This window comes from Bactrocera latifrons, unplaced genomic scaffold (assembly GCF_001853355.1).
Source record: "Bactrocera latifrons isolate USDA-ARS-PBARC rearing strain unplaced genomic scaffold, ASM185335v1 scaffold_0, whole genome shotgun sequence".
NCBI lineage: Eukaryota > Metazoa > Arthropoda > Insecta > Diptera > Tephritidae > Bactrocera > Bactrocera latifrons.
In genome coordinates this window covers 5,186,968-5,208,619 of record NW_017534406.1, presented here as the reverse complement: position 1 = coordinate 5,208,619, position 21,652 = coordinate 5,186,968, and the positions used below count along the sequence as shown (strand labels likewise).

General features: G+C 35.7%; 1 protein-coding gene across 5 annotated transcripts in view; it reads right to left on the bottom strand.

Moving 5' to 3' along the window:
• Positions 1-19,600, bottom strand: part of LOC108977127 — a 34,854-nt gene extending 15,254 nt beyond the window's left edge. For 3 of the 5 annotated variants that reach the window (XR_001994018.1, XM_018946960.1, XM_018946719.1), the window contains exons 1-2: positions 2,326-2,454; positions 200-459 (exon numbers count right to left, since the gene is read on the bottom strand). Coding sequence is in view for 4 of the 5 variants with exons in the window: in XM_018946960.1 (XP_018802505.1) it covers positions 200-367 (168 nt within the window). In the remaining variant the exon portion in view is untranslated. Of the gene's footprint in view, positions 1-199; positions 460-2,213; positions 2,303-2,325; positions 2,455-18,914; positions 19,036-19,224 lie in introns of those variants that run through there. The other 2 variants (XM_018946822.1, XM_018946896.1) reach the window with 2 other exon arrangements.
• Between the last annotated feature and the right edge of the window lie 2,052 nt (positions 19,601-21,652).

Sequence of the window (21,652 nt, the reverse complement as noted above, 5' to 3'; positions counted from 1 at the left end):
AGACAAAACGAATAGCTAAAGAGCAAACTGTCGAAAAACCAGTTGTGGCAGTCAACGAAAATATGGTCAGTTGGTTATATGCAGCATGCGGCTCGTGCCACGGGGCAATCTTGTTGCACGTTGACGTTGCTGCATAACAAATTTGGTATTTCAACATATTTTTCGCCACTTAATTTTCTTATATCTAAACGTATATTACCTCTGCATTGATAGGATTCAAATCGCTATTGATAGCATCCGCACTATCCGCCTCCAGTGAGAGCAGATCATCTCGTTGACGTTTGACGCGCAAGGCAGGCCCCGCCAGACACGACTGACAAATGATAAAGACGAGGAAAATAACCAAACTGCACCGTAGTGACTGCATGTTTCTGGCTGTTTATGTTTGGTTTACTAGATGTTATTATTTCGGAGCTGTGTATGTGTTTATGCAGGAGTAGGTAGAGAGTTGAAGAGAATCTGAAAAATGAGATAAGAATGTTTAAAAATTGTGTTTGGTTTTATTGAGGTTTTTGCATAGATTTTAATAACAGTTTAAGGCACATGTACATGCAAGCGTTCATAACTAGTATATATAGTATACATTGATATATTGTCGCCTAAAATTCAAAACAATGTATCTGCAAAACGATAAATTCTGTTTCTTACTGCTTACGATTCACTACATCTTGTCATTTATTAGCATAAAATTTTTAGCTTCCGCTGTCAGATATAACCAATATATAACCAATAAATAACTAATAAATAACCATTTTATAAGCAATAAGTAACCAATATATAAGCACTTTATACCCAAAATAATTTTTTTTTTTTTTGCAATATGAGCTGTTTTTATTATAACCTTTTTCCTTCGTCTGTAAACGAATGAAAAGTGATGTTACGTTATTTTGCCATTTATGATTTAGAAAAATATAAGTTTTTTCAGGGGATCCAATTAAAAATTTTTACATTTTTAGCAATACATATATTTTTGATTAATATGTGATAGTGTTTTAAGTCGATTTAGATTACTATAAGTATGTTTCGTTTTCTACTACTACTGAACCTAGTCTCTATCGTTATTTCATAGCAGTTTTACATCGTTGATTTTAGTTATTATGTAAGATAAAATGCGGAGTTGAGTTTTGAAGAAGTTAAGAAGAATAATTAAAATTTTTTCATGAACTTAAATCGACTTTTTGAGTATTTTAAGCTATGAAAAATATATGAGGACTTTGAAGAGTGATCAGATTCTGTTACTCTTGGCAAAAAATATCACAAATAATGGAGGATATCTCTTAATTTCCTTGAAAGGCATTGAATCTATTATGGATCTGTTTACACTTTAAGGTTAAAATGCGTAAAGCAAATGGGTGTAAAGTGTTTAAAGTCTTTATTTAGAATCAGAAAAAGCTTTTACATAAGCTTATACAATACATAAAGCAATCAACATTGACCCAGTTATAAGTTTAAGCTTTTATCTTCAATTATTATGATTCCAAGAACTCTAAAACTTGTCTTTTGGAGTATAAACTCCAAAAGCAAATGGCTGAAGAAGTGTTTAATAGCGGTTAATCAGAATCAGAAAAAGTTTTTATGTAAGCTTTATTAATACTTTAAGCAATCGACATTGATCCGGGTCTAAGGTCTCTAAAATGTATTTCTTGGAATCTAAGCTTTATTAAATGCTTTTTTTTTAGAAAGAAAATTGCGTAAACCTTCGTTATATTTATTATAGAACGTCCTTTTAAGCACTACCCCCTTTCAAAGAATATAGATAAAGGATTAGTATACGGTGAGAACCATACCATTACTTAAAAACAATGTCGAATCAACTAAAACAATGCTTACTATTTAACTTATTCCAAACAATCGCGAAGTTAATAGTTTTTATAATTAAAACTCAAGTTCACTACTTAAAACATAAGACAAAGGCGAGATATTCATAAGAATTAGAATAATACGAGCAAACACATGCTGGTATAATTAAATATTCAAAACAAAAATTATTCTTAAATACTCTTTAATAAAGATATAATATTACTGACAATAACATAAAATATAGTTCTACAACATTCACCACCTTCACTTTTTATGTAACACCATTTTCAAGCTCTACACTTCACCAGAAAAACCAGCCCAAAATTATGCGCAGACAAATAATCATTTACAATAACTATTATAGCTCCTCAGAAGCCTTATCATTTTCGTATACAAAAGAAATTAATTATTACAAACTACAATTCCAATATGAACAGCATTCCAGATTATAGAAAAATCAAATGGAAAAAAATGTGATTTGAAAGCAAAATGAAATGTTTGTATGATGAACTGATGAACTCGTACCACAAAATCGAAGCACACTCAACTCGTCGGCACAACGGACAGCTACGGCAACACTAGCGTTATAACAGGACGCACACGATATTAGCGCGTTCACTAACTTTAAGCAAATGACTGCAGACGAAAGCGACTTCGGTGATTTAGCAGTGGCCAAAAATCGCTTACAACAGCCCCCAAACATCATGCACAACAACAACAGTTCACACCTTGAAGGCAAGTTAGTCGGCCAAGAGCCGAAGCAATGCAAGCTAAACTCATTGTGTGTGTGTGCGTGTATGTCTGTTTACAATGCGAAGCGTTTTCGGTACACACATATGAACGATGTATGTTCATGTGCTGTTGGGTGTGTGTGTGTGTATCGATGGCCGTTTACATTGGTAGCTGGTGTTGGTTGGCAATTGGCAGCCTGTTTTTGATTATTGGTGGCTGGCAGTAGCTGGCGCAGTTTTAGTGCTTTACGTTGACGCTGCAAAAGCGTCCAAGAGGCGCACGAATGTGCCAAAGAGTAACGCCAACGTAACTAACCATGGGTGGATACGCAAACGCGCTTGCATGTTTGGTTGGTTCGGGTAGTTTCGGTGCAGACAATTGCAAGCGATTTGCAAGCAGATCATAGTCGAATCGAAACCTAGCTAAGCGAAGAGCAGTGAAGCGGTGTAAAAAGAGTGTCAATAAGCCGTGAAAATATAAGAAAAAGACTGCAACAGTAAAAAATAATTCTCCCAAAAATACCAGAATTTGAAACTCGCTCTTCGATTGCACTGCGCTTTGGTTTTGGCGCCGTTGCGGTGCGCATGCGCAACGCTCGAAATTCATTTAAGTTAGTATTCACTAGCAAAAGTAGAGAATGGCACTGGCTATTCGACTCAAGAGCGTTACATTTTGTTGAGTTCACTCATAGAGCACTCGTCGTGGTCAGCTCGCTGGCGTTGGGAGTGTAACTTGTTAATTGGCTGAGTCAATTTGTAAAGTATTTGCTGCATGGTGTTACCAAAGAGCATGAAAGTATATGCTTGAATTACTTAATTTTTTACATAAGTTTTACTTTTCGTGTAATTTTTTTTTTTTTGAAATTTATCTGCATAATTAATATAGTTTTAATTGATTTATTTTTTTGTTTCGAATAAAATTAACTTTCTTAATATTATAAACTGGAAAATAGTTAAGTTCAAACTTCGAAATTTTTTCTCTTTTATACCTAGTAAACACAGTTATCAGCATAGAAGCCCTCTAATCTTTTAGAAAACTGAATCTGTAATAATTTGTAAGAATATATGCTTAAAACTTTGGTGTACTGACATACTGACATACTGAAACTTTTATATTCAAATATTCGCTGGTGAAAATTTTATTTTACAAAGATTTCTTCCACTTGTGATAACAGATGTTGCTAACAGCGGTAAGAAAGGATCGCATATTTTTAAAGAAGGTACTTTTTATTGTGAAAGTTCGATGTTGTAATGAACATACTGCTATGAATAAAAGCTTTCTTAACCCAGATATTTTTACAGAAACAAACCTTCATAGATGATATGACCACAGCCTTCTTTTTAATTATTTTGTCTTGCTACTTGCCTCCTTCTAACTCCGCCCAAAACCATGTGTGTTCATTATATCCTCGCAATATGTTGTACATATTATAGAGGTTTTGTTGTTTAGAAGACCTGAAATAAAGCGAAAAACGTGCACGATGGCGAGAGAAGTAATATTTCGAATATCGGTCTTGCCATCCTTGAGCAAAAATATCAGAATGAAAATTAGACCTCATGTTCCCTGCCACTCTGAGATGATTGGTATTGCAGATGTAGAAAATTAGATCATGCTATGCCCCAAAAATGCTCTCAATCGAACTGTAAATTGCTACTGGTGCAAGATATCAATCCTCCACACAGTAACTACAACTGTAATACGAAAAATTGACATATTTCACTGACCACTAAAACTTTGCACTAATGGTATCTTGAAGTTGTGGTATCTCGCAAGTAAAATTGGTTGATTCGTTCAAGACAGTATATATAATACCATACATACATAAAGAGTTCAGCGTCCATTACTAACCTCATCTCGAATAACCGGACCATATGTGATCCGAGTAGGGGTACATTTTTCAATAGCTGTTTTTTGACAGATCACGCGTGAGTCATGTCAAGCTATCATGTTATTTTTGTTCATTATGATTTGGCATTTAACCCTGGAAAGGCTTACGCCTAAATAACTTTTCCAAATCGCTCAACTTTATGTTCTGTAAATAAAGTGTTTCGCGCGCTTCGCTCAACTTATGGTCAACAAAATCGGCCTACTGAGCGTAGCATTCAGAATATCATCACCCATCCTGAGACCCACCATTCATTTTTGGATGATATTCGACCGGACTTACCACGTCCAACACGCAGTGAACAAAATATAGCAGTTGTAGCTGAGAGTGTACACGAAGATCGTGGAGGGTAGATTCGTTGCCGTTCGCAGCAACGGTTGATCTTCCCAAGCAACATCACTTCGCTCTACGTGCTTTTCAAAAGTTCTAAGAAAAGTTGGACCCACTTTTCGCACATCGCATCAATCAATGGATTTATTGAGAGAACACTTTGATGAGCAGATAAATTTACGTTTTAAGCTGGTCGATTAACCACCAAGTTCGCGTGATATCACTCCGTTAGACTTTTTCTTGTGGGGATAATTAAAGTCGAAAGTCTATGCAAATAATCCCGATTCGATTCAGGCCTTCAAGCGTAACATCTCGAGTGACATTTGCCAGTTACTAGTGGAAATCTTCGAACCAGCAATCGAAATTGTACTGAACGGATGAGAGATAGCCGCGTTCAACATTTTAAAGATATAATCTCAAAAAAATAAATGCCAAATAATGTTCTTTCGAATTATAATAAACATTCCTCATTAATTTTGAAGTTTCTTTGTTTTTTCTTTAAGAAAGTAGGGGAGAACAGCTCGAAAATAATTTGTTACTAAATTGAGATACTGAAAAAAGAAACTCAGCACATGAATTATTCCAGCTTCATTCCGTATCATAAGTTTCGTTATTTTAATGTAGAAATTAATAGTTCTGAAAATAAATTCCCACATTTTATCCTTTCAGATTACGTGTGTACAATTTCTTCGCAAAATTTAGAATTCGGATAAGACTCATCAATCTATTTTTGGAACTTTTTGAACTCATTTAATGCAGGTAAGTGTTGAATTTATGTCATTATTGAAAAGTTATATTTACTTGCAACGCTTGTTCTGAGTAAAGACAATTATATACAATACACAATATATTCATATATGTATACATAGTATATAAAGAATATATAATAATATTCAGTGGTTAACATTAAATTCGTCGTGAGAATACTTCTGAAAGCACCCCTCATAATTTCAATTAACTGTATACACTTGTTACTTATACCTGAGACAACTAACCCTTACCCATCCCTAATTTGGTACGATTTTAAGATAACCATGTCGAAATTTATTTTCCAATCTTAGACGAAATTATTCGAAAATCCACTTAAACTGAATGATATTCCAGGCACGCATGTTTAAAGAAATGTTATTATGTAGTAGTTATTAGAAACATCACAAATCCTAAACGACTTGAAGAATCTATTAAAAAAAATTGCTTAGCTTTTCAAACAGGTAACATTAACTAATCTTGACTCTTGACTAATGTGGATAGTGGAGGTTAACAAAAAAAAGTATTAAACTGGAAAGGAGAATTTTGAAAGTATAACTAATGACAGACAGATAAACGAAAATATATTCTAAAAAAGAAGCCGGATAGTATATCCAGGTATATTTTCAAAGATGGTTTGGAAACCGCAATGGTATAATATATATCGCACAATCGAATAGGCAAACAACCCATATCGCAGGTTTATGGTGGCATATACATATGGAGGATAATTACCACTAAAAAATTTGCACAATGAAATTTTGCACCTTTTCACATCTATATTTTGTTCACAAAGTTCTTTAACTAATATGCTTATTTCATCTTAAACTTATTCGAGGCCGCGATCAAAACTTAACTTCAAGGTATCTTTAATAATGCAAAGTGCCATGTAAATATTCAATAAAATTTCATTACTTTTTATACATGTCATGTGTGACACTAAAGCATTCGATTTATTTTATGGGTCAATTAGGCAAATTTATCGGGTCTAAGTGTCCATGGCGCAACAATTATTTAAAACCTTTCTGTCACACCAAAAATAAAGTTCATATTTAAACTTTAGTAGTTTAGCAATTTTCCAAAGCATTTATAGTATTTCATAACTTCTACAAGAAGAACATAAAATAATTACTCTTTTTAATTGCAACAATCAATGTCTGTTTTTCGAATGACACTGATTACCTGCTGCTTGTTCGCCTTAATACCACTGTAGATTATCACCTTTGGCCAATATTTGTAACAAAGAAAACCGGACTGGTGATTTACATGGCTCTGTATGCGTCTTAACTTGTAATGTTTTATAAAAACTGCTTAAAAATTAACGCCGCTGCAGTCATTTCTAAAGAGTTGTGTGCGAGCGTTAAAAATTGATAAATTACTCAAGTTCTTATTGGAAAATATGTATTGGATTTATGCTGTAATTAATTAAGAAAAAAATTTAACGACATTTTTAACAATTCTTCTAACAGATAGGCTAAGAAGTTCATATCGTTTTAATAATAATATAATTTTTCCATCAAAACTGGATTTTACTATTCAATAAATTTTCTATTGACAACAAAATACCAATTACGGTGACTTGTCAACTTTTCAATACAAATTATATACTCTTGTAACATGTTGCTCCAGAGTATTATAATTTTGTTCACCTAACAGAGTTTACAATAATTATGACTAGTTGAAATGCGCGTGAATGTCTGCCCATCCAATAAAATCGATTTATCAAAGATGAATGCGCATGGTACCGCATACCTTCAGATCATGGGTACCATGTATCTCAGAACCAATTAATTTAAACCAAATTGTGAGTAGCATTTTAGATTACATTGAGAAAATAGACGAAATCGGATAATAGCCCCGCCTACTTTACACATTTCACATTTTTAAATTCGCATGACTCGCATTTACATTAAAAAATGAATGAAAATATCAGAAGAAATCTTTAGAAATAGTGAATACAGAGAAAAGCCAAACTCGGACTACCTCCAGATACAGAGGATGGCATTTCTTTTCTTCTTTATTGGCAAAGCTACCGCTTAAGCGGTTATAGCCATTTTTTTCTTTCTTTACGCTTTTGGCGCAAATTGAAGATTACAAGTGTAGTCATGTCCTTCTCCACATGGTCTTTCAATGGAGTGGTCTTCCTTCCTCTTCCTCTGCTTCCCCCGTCGGGTACTGCGTCGAATACTCTCCAAGCTGGAGTGTTTTGCTCCATTTGGACGATATGATCTAGCTAACGTAGCCGCTGTCTTTTAATTCGCTGAACTGTGTCAATGTCGTCGTATATCTCGTCCGCTGCCAGTGTGCAAAGTACCGTAAATCTTCCGCAGAATCTTTCTCTCGAAAACTCGTAATGCCTGACGGAGCTTTCGGTATAGCTCACGTCAGCCGTATTCGTTTAGCGGGATACCAAAATCGGATATAGCGAGATATCAGTTTTCGCCGCCGTATTTATATATCTCGGTCGGTAATCCATCGGAGGGGCCCGCTTTGTTGTTCCTCATTTGAAATTCTTCATGGTCGGGCATTAGGGCGTCCGCTCCGCCGTCATCGATTGGGGAATAGGGTTAACCATCTCCTGGTGTTAAGCTTTTTCTATCATTCAGCAAGGAACTTGAAATGCCGTCCCACAGTTAATCTATTCCGAATTGCTGATGAGTGTTCTCAAACGTACGCACATCTAAAACACTGGAGACGTTTCTTCCGTCCATCACAAAATTATTGATCTGGTTGGTGGTTTTTCGATCCGAAGACAACCAGGTAACTTGATGCATTTTCTTATGCTGTAATCTAGTATTACAGAGAACCATATTTCGGGCGCTGGCGAAGTCGAACAGTATGTACCCATTTGGAGAGTTTTCCCACTTTCGTACTAAATATGCCTTCTGTGCCAAGCACAATTTTTACATTGTATCGGGGCTGTCCTATAAAAGGGATCTTTTTTCATATCATCATTTTCTTCCGTCGGGATGTGGACGGAAATCAGCGTTATGTTGAAAGTTTTGCCCGGTTGCGGATTATGGCAAGACACTCCTCCACTGGAGTCTACCAGGACTCGCTAAGTGAATTTTCCTCACTTGCATGAGCTTCTACACATGGTTTGATCGTCCTCTAGCACCTACACTTATCGAATTTAAGCTAAAGCATACCATTTATCAGAAAATTTTAATATGGTCTCATCTACCGAAAATAGATTCTTAACTTTCGGAAATAAATACTTCTTGAGCCCTTTTAAAAGCGCTGGATTTTCACTTTCCATAGAGCTCTCATGAGACGCGCAAACATCTACTCATTTCGGCGATTGTACTCTGGCTAAAAGACAGCTAGTAACAGGTGATAACAATATGCCCCTATGTCAGTTATTTTTAAATGAAAGCCATTATTGTCACAAAAGTGCATAAAACATAAATTTCTTGAGCTTACTAATTACCAAGAGAAACACTTAGTTATCTAGGCAAGACAAAAACAAATAATTTAATAACATCAAGCAATTAATATACTAGCACAATCGCTGCTAATTTGCTTGGTAAATGCGTATATATTTCCAATAATTTTAAATTCAATTAATACTTTGACGCCAAACAACATCACATGGAAAATATTATAAGTCCTTGCCCCGTTCAAGCTGCTTAAATCATTGAGGCTAATTGATTTTTGTCGCTAAGGCGGCAACCAATTCAACAACAAGTATACATTGTAATGGGCGCATAGAACCTTCACCTTTGATTCGGCATAGATTTTAGAATTCTGTATAGCCTAAGTAAAAGCTAAATGCATATGTATGTATCATATGTACATACACACTTGTAATATATACTTAGAATACTATAAATCTGTTATTGAATTTTCAAGGTGAATTTTAATGAGCCTTATTAAAGAAACGCAGTGTGTGATTCCGGGTAAAATATAATTTCTCAGGCTTTCAAATCAAAGAATTTTCGAAAGTTCTCATCGGAGGTTAAACTGGTTACCTAACTTCTACTATAAACCGGTGCTGTACTTCATTTTGATCGTTCAATTTGTATAACAGCTATGTAGTAACCCGGTCATCCGTGATATCCACAATTGAGCACCTTTTTGGGGAGACAAAATGAGTTAAGTGATATCTCAATATCGGTTGTGATATTACAAACCACATTGAAGACTTAATACATTTTGTTCATTGTATAACTATTATAATTATGTTTAGTAAAGGATGGTAGATTTCTATGTTCCCCACTATTATAAAGGAAAAACACAGAAACTTTAAATTTAATGGGGAATGTTTATTACTAGTCGAAAGAACCTTATTTTGGCATTTTGTTTTTGAAGATTATCTCTTTCTAATGTTGGTTGCGGTTACATGTCAAATGGTCCATCCGTTGAGTTCAAATTCTGATGACTTGTTCCAACATTTTAAGTGATATCTGGCGAATAAGACCCTTGATGTTTTGCTCCAAGGCCTGAATCGCAGCGGGCATGGCCGCATACACTTTAGACTTTTCATATACCCATTAGAAAAAAGCTTATTGCTGCGATATCACACGATATTGTTGGCCCATTAACTGGCCCAAAACGTGAAATTATCTGCTGACCGAAGTGTTCTCTTAATGAATCCATTGATTGATGCGATATGTGGGAAGTGGGACCGAATATCGCCGAAATAGCGAGCTTAAATTTCAGGCATCAATTGATCAGTTATGGTGGCGCGATAATGGTCGCCATTGACGGATACATTATCTACGGTGTCATTTTTGCAGAAATGTGGACCACTGGCCCACAAACCGCACAACACCGTTTGTTTCTGAATGAAAAGGCAGCTCTTGAATCTATGCAGCATTTATGTCTTTTTATATTCAGCCAGAAAAGGGCCTGATCGCTGAAAGAAATTTGACTCATAAACATCGGATCTTCTTTGAACTTTTCAAGAGCCCATAGAGAGAAGTAATATCGCTTAGGAAGGCCAGATTACTTCAATTCTTGCACAAACTGCAAGCTTTTAATTTAAGATATGGACGTAAAATGCGCTAACTTTTTTTGTTAGTCCAATGACTTTTAGCTGAGCTGTAATAAATAAATACAACAATTCTCCCGAAAATTAGTTCAATGGAAGAAAATGTATATGCTTATATTCCTTAAAATCATTTCGGAACAGAAATGAAATTTTGGAATTAAAATTTATTGCCAACCCTTCGTACACTTTGAACTTGCAGAGAAGGGAAGAAGAAGCGATTCTACATTTAGACTAATTTCCGTATTTATTTCAATTGAATCGTTGATGCTCCAATATAATATCCATTTTGAAGACACTCTTCTTTTCTCATGAGTTTTAATGTAAGCCTTGCGAATTGTATGGGTGTGTGAAATTTTCTTCAATTCTTTCTCTCTGTCATTCATTTGGCTTGAAGTTTTAACAGTATAGGTGTGTCTAGGCAACACTTTGATTTTTTATGTTAGTTGTTGATTGCCTTTGGATTTGAAGATGAAGCAATCGTTGAATCGAAGGCGGTATACTCCAAAACATGATTAACCATTATGAAAATAATTGAGTAACTACAAAATTATCAAATGACCTCTCTGTTTTATTTATCTAAGCTGTTGAAAGATTTTTGTGAAATCATCATATGGAAACAACTAACTATTTAGTTAACAGTTATATTTCTATCAAAAACTTTAACTAAGACATATGAAAGTGTTGCGGGTTCAAAGCAATTCTTTGATCACACATTTTTCGTAGATATCTCTTATTAAGAAAATGTTTATGCTAATACTTTTTGAGATGTAAATATATCTATAAAACTGATTCCTTTAGTTTATATGTACTCTATTCGCTTTTAAACAATTTCCATACAAGCCCTTAATTTTGATAGTGCATATATGCTATAGAGATTCGATCGGAACAATTTATTCGGACATTCCACAGTTGCCTTAGATAAAAAAATCCTTTGCTTGAAGCGGAACCGCCTCCTGGGGGCATCAAGAGGTACTATCTCAACTATGTCGATGACATAAAACAATACCCCGACCAGACTTCGAACGCAACAAACTTCTGACATACACTGACCGCCATTCACAGTGGAGCCATTAACCCTTTCAGTGAATGGCGTACTTGGAGTCAAACCACCACCAATTGCAAACGAAAAGCTCGAGTTGCCACAAGAAATGAAATTGAGCCTTGCACAGCTTCGTTCTGAACATTCTAGCAGTTTAAACTCCTACTTATTAAGAATACATCCTCACGTATCAAACACATGTCCAGCGGACAATGAGACCCCGCATGACACTAGCCACCATTTTGCATGCCTTGCTAACCCAACGCATCTGACACCCTTCATTCTTTGGCCCGAGCCCGTCGAAGCAGCACGTTTCCTGGGCCTACTGTTGGATGAAGTCGATGACAATTTATCTCATCCTTGCCATCCTAAATGGGTTTAAGTACCACGTAAAACAATAACAACATAAAAATGCTTTCCAAATTCCCGAAATATTCCTTAACAAATAAAAGAGTTTTTAAACAAGAATATATGCTATAATGGTTGGATGTCGGTGGTTTCCGTCCTAGAAGTTCACGTATATACAGCCGTTCAAGCACATACTCGACTGAGCTCATCACGCTAATCGTTTATATATCAAACAATGTCAAAAGTTCATCAACCGTTCTCTGCGGGATTTCAACTTATTTCTTCGAAAAAGGTCTAGTGGGCTTTAAAATGTCCGGAACCTCTTCCACGCAACGAACAGACGTCCAAAGGCATGACTGGAAAATATAGGTTGTTTCTCACATACCCATCGATTAGCACGCCGATCTTAATGAACGCATGTAGTAATTTTTGTTAGGTGTGATAGACGAACTAATATGAACCGTTTAAAGAGCAGAGCGCACACAAACCATCACACATGAATATAATGATAATTACAACATATCTTGACAACAACAGCTCGCGGGCATTAGCTGTGTTTACCAATGCATATAAGCTTTACTATCTATCAACGAAAACCAAAGTTAATCAAGAAACCGGTAATGGTCCCAAGGTCGTTGAGCAAATGCGTGAATTCGGTGAATGTGCTTGGACAGAAATGTATGTAACTTTGTGTGTGTGTATGAGATGGTGAGGCTGATAGTTATGCTGGTTGTTGTGATTACCACAATTTCGTGAAATGACGTCTCTCACGCTGCCTTCGAAGCGAAAGTATGGCAAATTGGTAGAAGACATAAAGTGAAACTCTGAACTGGAGCAACCGAGATTAAGCTGGCGAACACAGATACGACACATTACATACATATATTTACATATACATCTACATATATATATTCGTATATGTATAAGGGCGTTAAAGTAAGTCAATTACTGTGTTTTGGCTTACCTCTTTTCCCTTTTTTATTTAGTAATTTTCCACGTTTCGTTAACAAGTATAAAACTTGTGTTATTTTTTGGAACATCAAGTCATTAACACCACTCTTAGGTTTTCTACAGTTTATATACAAAAAGTTGGGTCATAAAACTACAAAAATGAATTTAACATACATTTTTTAGTATAAAGTGTCAGTTTTTACTTTGACGACTCAATTTCATGACATTGTGACATCTTCATTGGCATACAAAAACCGTTTGTCATTTCAACAGTTTGACCGGGAACGAAAATTACTGCGAATTTCGGGAATCTTAAACCATGACCAAATGAGTAGTTTTCATGTTTCCATTGCCCTTGAGTCCTGCAGAAGACAGACAACCGACTGTCCCTATTAATAACAAATGCTATTTTGAAATTAGTTAGTATTTAAGAGAGTCTAATTTATATTTAGATGGGAAAATATTTTTTTAAGCCATATCCTAAATTTTTCCATAATTTGGATACAAAATGCTCTACATTTTGGGAGTTTTTTTTTTAAACAACCGCAGCTTAGTGAAATCAGATGCTCTCCAAAGGAGTAGTCAAGCCATAAATGTAGCTTCTTTAACCTTTTACGAGATATGGATCAAAAACTTTATATGTCGGAAATGACTGAATCAGACAAAGTTGGTAGAATGGCTTTGTGAAAGCAAAAAAATTACTGCTTTTCCCCTGTGGAACTACGAAAAAGAATCGGTATAGGCCGAAAAAACAAAACTTTGCCGATTGATTCTATCCTTTGTGACGTCACGCCAGAACTTATAAAGTATATATATGAATAATCAGTATAATGAGCTGAGTCGAATTAGCCATGCCCGTCCGTCGGTATATATACGAACTAGTCCCTCAGTTTTTCAGATATCGTTTTGCAATTTTGTAAACGTCATTTTCTTTTCAAGAAGCTGCTCATTTGTCGGAATGGCCGATATCGGACCTCTGTAACATATAGCTGTCATACAAACTGAACGATCGGAATCAAGTTCTTGTATGGAAAACTGTCACATTTGACAATGCATCTTCACAAAAGTTGGCACAGGTCATTTTCTAAGACAATTATGTAATATACGAAGAAATTTTTATTTTAACTATAACATATAGCTTCCATACAAACCGAACGTTAGGAATCAAGGGCATGTATGGAAAATTTTTGCATTAGACGTGGTATCTTCACGAAATTTGACATGGATTACTGCTTACGGTAATAAGCATACAAACTGAGCTCATAGTTACTAAAAATACACCTGTCAAGGGTATATTAGCTTCGACAGCCGAAGTTAACGTTTTTTCTTGTTCTTATCTGGAAAAGGCTGCGCTAACGGCTCCGTTGTTAAGGTCTATGATGCCAATAACTGCTATGTCTGGCTCGTCTGGTACTCAATGGATCGCAGAGGTTCTTCCCGATTTTGACATAGCTGATATTTATGCCCTACGTCATTCTGAAAAATTTAGATATGCAGGTCTTATCCGTGCTGTCGAAAGCGGCTTTGAAATAGTGATGGATGTCGATTTATTTTTGAATGGTCTTCTCTAGAACTTGACGTGTGGTGAAAACCTGGTCCATGATGAAATTGCCAAATCTGGGTCTTAAGTTTAAAGTCCCCTCTCGATGAGTAAATACCAAGTTCTACAAGTCACTCATCTTCCCCGTCCTGCTGTAAGGTATAGGAGCATGGACGATGACAACAACTGATGAGTCAGGGAGACGAGTTTTCGAGACAAAGGTTCCGCTGCAAATTTATGGTCCTTTGCGCATTGGCTACGGCAAATACTGCAGTCGATAAAACGAGGAGTTGTATGAATTATTATATAAGACGACATTGTTATAGTTCAGTGAATTAAGGACAGCGGCAACGCTAGCTAGGTCAAGTCGTCCGAATGGATGAAAACAATCCAGCTCTGAAAGTATTCGACGCAGTACCCACCGGGGGAAGCAGAGGAAGATCTCTACAGACTGGGAAGTACCAATATATAATTGGTGCCAAACAGCGAAAAGCAAGAACGACAATAACTGTGTAAGCGTGACCACGCCATTAAAGAGAAGAAGAAGAAGGGCTTAACCCTTCCATGATCGAAATAACCTTACACGCAATGTTAAGACAACGAATCCTAAGATAATTAGCGCCAAACTGGGGGATCTTCCTTCTGGTGGATATTACAGTAAAGTATAATATACCAATCATTGGGCGTGTATTCAATCCAAATCAAGCATAGCTGCCGAAACGTGCGCCTTAGACACCTCTGCCGGTAATCTATCCGCCTCTGAAGCCTTATTACGAACAACCTTAGAACTGTATCACCACGTCTTCGTCGATTGTTGGGAGACAATGTTGTCAGTGTACATTGTGTGTCATCCGTGACAATATAAGTTTTGCTATTTTAGTGTTTGTACTCTGTTTGCCTGTTATCACGCTTCCATTCCATTCCTGTCTTTACAGAAGCCTCTTTAAGTATTTTCCTATTATAGTCCCAAACTTCATCATACGTTACAAAATATGAATATGCATTTAAATACAAAACATCGTTCATTACAATAACAATGAATTTAATGCGCTTTAATTATGTTTTGGCAATTAATCAGCGACATGATATATGTTTGCATTTTCAGAGCTCTGACCTCACAGAAGCAACTTGTTTGTTGATTTTTAACACCTGCCTACGAAATGGAAAGGCATATTATTGACTGCGCTTACATTGAATGACCTTGACTTGCCTCTCAGTTTACCTCCTACCGGCTCTGTGACCACGCACGCACATTTCATTTTCATTAGCCCTGTCTAAATAATTTAATGATGTGTCACAAAATATTCGCGCTTCAGCCAATCATTTTTAATTAAAACTATATCTTGATTTTATGTATCCTTCATTTAATTTATTGCATCTTCAAAAAAGGTGTGCACAAAAAGTGCTCTTGAAATGTCAATGGAATAAAAGATTTTTGCATTTTATTTAGTGCACTCATTTAAGTTTTGGTAAAAGCTATTGTATTAAATTAGCAAAAATGTGTGTCCTTCATCAAACTAATTCGCAATATTGCAAAACTGCTGAAAAGACAGATGTTATCTAATGTTTTATATCCATCAAAGATCTACCCACGCTTTGTCGCTGCAATGTGTAGTTTATTCGCTGATTTTTATTGCACTGTTCGTAATTGGCCATAATAAATTAAATAACAACAATAAAATTAGTAACACTATTTGCTTAAAAGTCCGTAAAAATTAGTGCCATTTTGTTGATGCAGGTGACTCCAAATGAATATGTTCGCAGCACATAAATTCATATTTTCAAAAAACAAACAATAAACGACACGCCCAATTGCAATTGAAACTAGAATACCCTTCACAATAAAAGAATTTTCAATTCAAAACCTTGATTTTGAAACCATTTTTTTCTTCATAAGAGATAAGTCAAAAATCAGTCAAGGCAAAATTTACCTCGATGATTGCTCCTTTTTCTCGGCTAGTTTCACAAACAAATTTGTTTTTTTTTTTTGCTCTTGACTCATTACAAATAACGGAGTTTACCCTATCACGCCTACAGATACGGAATGTAAGGCCTTTTGACTAACACCACTGGAGACACCGCCCGCTTTTAAGTGAAATCTCATATCTCATGGTTATATAACCTTACTTTTTTGTTGACAGAAGTATGACACAGTCGGAGAATACTTTATGCGTAGTTGTATTTTCCATAATTATAAATTGCATTTTCAATTCATCTTCTTCTTAACTGGCGTAGACGCCGGTTACGCGATTATAGCGGAGTTAACAACAGTGCGCCAGTCGTTTCCTCTTTTCGCTACGTGGCGCCCATTGGAGATTCCAAACGAAGCCTTTCAGAGCTGGAGTGCTTTCGACAACATGACCTAGCCAGCGGAGCCGCTGTCTTTTAGTTCGCTGAACTATGTCAATGTCGTTGTATATCTCAAACAGCTCATCGTTCCATCGAAAGCGATATTCGCCGTGGCCAAGGCGCAAAGGACCATACATTACAGAGTGAGACTATTAATTATAAAGTGATTCCATTCGAGTTTTCCTACTTTTTTTTTTAAGAAAAAACAGAGAAAATTTAAATATTAATGGGGAATGTTCAGTATAATTCGAAAGAACGTTCTTTGGCAATTATTTTTTGAGGATTATCTCTTTCAAATCTTGTCCGTTGACCTCTCAGATGGGTTTTTCGTTGAGTACAATTCTCTATAACTCGTTCGAGCAGTTCGACCGGTAATTGGCGAATGACATGCGTGATTTTTACTTAACATTTCCCCACAGAAAAAAGTCTAACGGTGTGATAAAACGGGTCTTCTTGGAACTTTTCAAGAGCCCATAAGTGAAGCATGAGAAGAACGAGCGCCTTCAGTTTTTGCAAAAGTTATATTTGGTTCGCTTTTAAGTTAAGATCTCGACGTAAAATGGCATCGAATTGACTTTCCACGGTCGGCGTGTACACTCTCAGCAACCGCTGCTATATTTTTTAACTGCGTGCTGGACTGCATGTTGTCTATTCGGACGCATATTATCCAATAATAAATGCTGGGTCTCAAGATGGCTGATGCTGCTGCCAATAGTACACTCAAGGCTATTGAAAAAAGTACCCCTGCTTGGATCACCTTATCATTAGAGAAAAACATTGAAATCAGGAAGAATTTCTTCAGCGTATGACATATCTGACTTTCAAACCCGAACCATTCCCTCAATAGAAGGAAGTATCCGCCAGAAACGGTATAGAAGGATTTCAGTATTTCAGACACATTTGAAAACGAGTGTTTTTTTTTTAACATGGTTTAAATGAGGTAATACTTATTTTGAAATTGATCTTTTTAACTGTAACTGCTACTTAGTTTGTACTCATTTTGCCTTGAGATTTTATAATGATGAGACTTGTTCCGACACAATCTTTGTGAACAGTGAAATTTATTACGTAAATAAGCATCAGAATTTGAACTTCAAGCAACCATGGATAGGTTTCGCACCACTTCTACCCTAGTGGAAATTGCTTATTCTCAGAGATGCCGTACAATGTACACCAAAGACGCTAATGCTGCAGTGAAGCAGAACATAGAAAAGATTTGAATGAGTTTCGTTTACGGGCTCACAAAATTCAACTCGGGCAGGAATTGAAGCAGAACGATGAACGATCATCGGTAAGTGGGACCAAAGAGAGGCCACTGAATCCGATTTTCACAAGAAAATTTTGTTCTGTAGACCACTTTTTTGTAGTTGGGACGCCATTGCATTCGCAAAAAGTCGCTGTTTGGTGTGCTAAAGGACGGAGGGAATCATTAATGCATACTTATTTAATAATTATGTTACAGTCAATTAGGTAGGCTATAGAGATATCATAATTGACTATTTCGTGCCTGAACTTGAGGAAGTTGATTATTAAGGACAGTTTTCATGAGCGCACTATCGCGAATCGTGGCTTATAAGTGCCTTGTCTACGCAGATAAGTAAGCGACGACTGACACTTAGAATAGAATATTCGAAGAGTTATTGCTGACATATGTCCCTAATTGCTGCAAAAGATGGTGCAAAATTACTTCTCTCGTATAGAAATAATGCAAGCCGGGCGAGCGGTCACTTGCCGAAATCATTTTTAAAATATCAAACATGAAATTTGTAGAATTAGTTTATAGTCTTAATAGGAAAACATCTGCAGTCAAATAGGATATGTACTCGTATTTTCGTAGCCTAAAATACAAAATAACGTATCATCAAAAAAATCGAAATTGAGTTTTTTTATTGCTTACGATTCACTACAACATATGACATACTATATACGTAGCATTAATTTTTCAGCTTCCGCTGTCAGATATAACCAATATATAACCAATATGTAACCAATTTATAACCATTTTATAACCGCTGTATAACCAATTTATAACTAAATCTCAAATCTTCTTTCAATATGGGTGGTTTCTATTAAATCGTTTTTCCTTCGTTTGTCAACTTATGAAAAGTGATGTTACGTTGTTTTGCATTTAGATGACGATATACATCATATTTACGCATTTATTATGTACTATACAAGAAATATATTTATATTTACTCACATGATTGTTACTACTTTCGAGAAAGTTCTGGTTTTCGTCGATTTAGTTCATAAATTTTATTTACTTATTATTACTATTTTAACCACGCACTAACCAGTGCGTTTCTGTTGCAAATTTTTAACTGAAAAAAAGCACTGCGCATAAACAAAAGCACATACAATTATAGCTAACAAATAGTAACACAAATTCACAAAAATTTCTGCAACAGCATCAGATGATTTGCGAATTTGCGAATATGCTTTTGTAACCGAAACACAATAAAACCAAAAAAAGTGAAAACTTCACAACAAACGGCACATAATTAACACACTTCGATGGCTCTTAGAGCATATGGAATTTAATCACATAGATATGCTGCACTTGTATGTATGTATTCGTCTATATTTCGTGTTCACAAAGCGATAATGACTCGATGACGCTGAAGACGTTGACCGATATTTCGCCGATATTGCTGAATATCATTTATTGGCCAATTTCTTCAGGTGTCTGGGAAACGGATTAATGGCAATGAAACCAGACCGCCGTGTTGCTCTACAAAGACAAGAAAGCAAATATAAAACGACGCGTTTGATTTTACGCCACTTTAATGCGCGAATTTATAAATAAATAACTAAAATTTTGGGCGATTGCATTTGCTGGGTGGCATGTCAAAGTTTGTTTGGGATGTCGTCGTAGTCACTTGAGAAAGACCGATATATAACTGAGGCTACGACAGCACACAACAAATTGCGCTTGCGCGACAACGCATAGAAAGCGATGTCAGGTGAGGACAAATCCAATAAAGAGCAAACATTCATTTGAATGAATATGCTTGTAAAGAAGCCAAGTCTTTACAATAACGCTACTATGCGCATATTAATATACATACGTATCTATATCTGTGCTTAAGTACAGCTACGAATATAAGGTAGAGAAATGCGAATGAAGAAAATCAGTAAGGCAGAAATACACAGCCAAGTGTAGTTGGGTGATAGCCAGCCACAAGCAGCTTGTTGGAGAAAGTTGTGCTTGGTATGAGTAAGCAAGTACATGCGTACGCGTATATGTACATATGTATGTATGTATGCCGGAGAGAAAATCCGAAATCAAAACAAAATGCTTAAAACGTGAGAGAGAGAGCTAACCTTTGTTTGTACGGATAGGGAAAAATGTAAGAACAAAGCGCAAAATATTAAAACAGAGCGTTGCCAAACTATAACTAAGTACAATACTTACATGCTTTGCACGTTATCACGATGGAGCACAAAAATGGAAGTGCTAAGTTCCGGCACAGTCAAATCTTGGATATTCTCACAATTTTTTTTGATTTAGAAGTATCCCAAACGAATTCAACATTCGTAATTCAAAATCCCTACAGTAAATTGTTGAACAAAAAATATAACTGCAGAGAGGATAATTTGGGTCGATATAAAACAACTTTAAGATTGAACACTTTTCTGTGCCGATTTTACAAGTTTTTGGTACCATATTAAATATGAATAATATGTTCAAGAAAATATAACGACTTTACTTTAAAGAGTGAAAAATACTGAACTGTATGACAAAATTAAATTTCAATTAACCAAAGTTAAAAAGAAAAAAAAATCTCCTAATTTTATGCAAATAAATGCAATTCAAATTAAACAATTATAAATTTATTATATGTTATGTACTTTAATTGAGAGTGAGAAAAACTTACCTGAACTCGTGTCTCACAATCTTCTAAAAAATGTTAAATCCAATTTGGTTCATTAGTTTGAAAAGCCCCATAATATAAGTAAACAATTACCAAATCTCTAGTGTGAGCTCATCAGCTCCTCAGATTTAGTTATTAACAACTTAAGATTAGTAATGGTAAATAAACAATAGTTAACAAGTAAGGAAGGGCTAAGCTCGGGTGCAACCGAACATTTTATACTTTTGAAATTTGCTAGAATTAAAGCCAGGGATATATTATATTTACGTAGTAAAACGTCAACCAGAGAATCTTAATCTAAGAAATGGTACATGTACAACTACTCTATATAACTCATACACTGGGCGACAAATTCGGCATAAGATTTGTTAGAAAAACATTTAAACATTCATTATATGTAGTACAGAGTTTGTCCGGAAAGTAGTAGGACTTCAAAAAAATTTATAGAACCAATCGCTACAATTCTTTAAAAACTAACAGAATAGGTTTCTTCTACGCGATTTGAAAACATTGAAGGCATTGCGAAAGCTATTCTCCGGAATAGTCTTGAGAGCCGAGGTACATGCAGCTTGGATCCTCTCTGTCATCTCAAGATGCTAACCTTTTATCGGCCTTTTCAAGCAAGAAAACAAAAACAAGTCCGAGTAGGCCATATCTGGACTGTAGGGCGGCTGCAGAAACGTTGGGATGCCAGCCTTGTTTGGAAGAAAATTAGTCCTATTACGTTCCGGACAAACTCTGTATACATATAAAGTTGAGGTAGTACCGACTCAATTTTTCTATCATATCACATATTAAAAAAATGTTCCCTAGGGTATATGGAGGCTCAGCGAAGTATTGACCCGATTCAACCCATTGGTAATACACAGAGATATTATTATCAGAAAGGAATTGTCTCTGAATTTCAATTGTATATCCCATACATTGTTCGATATTTTCGGTCAAAAGTCGACTATAGATACTGAGATCCACGGTATCGGTGGCCCAATTTCAACAGCTTTTGGTTACAAGGTATCATACTTTAAAGAGGTTTTGATGCAAAGTTTTATCTTGTTATGTTAAT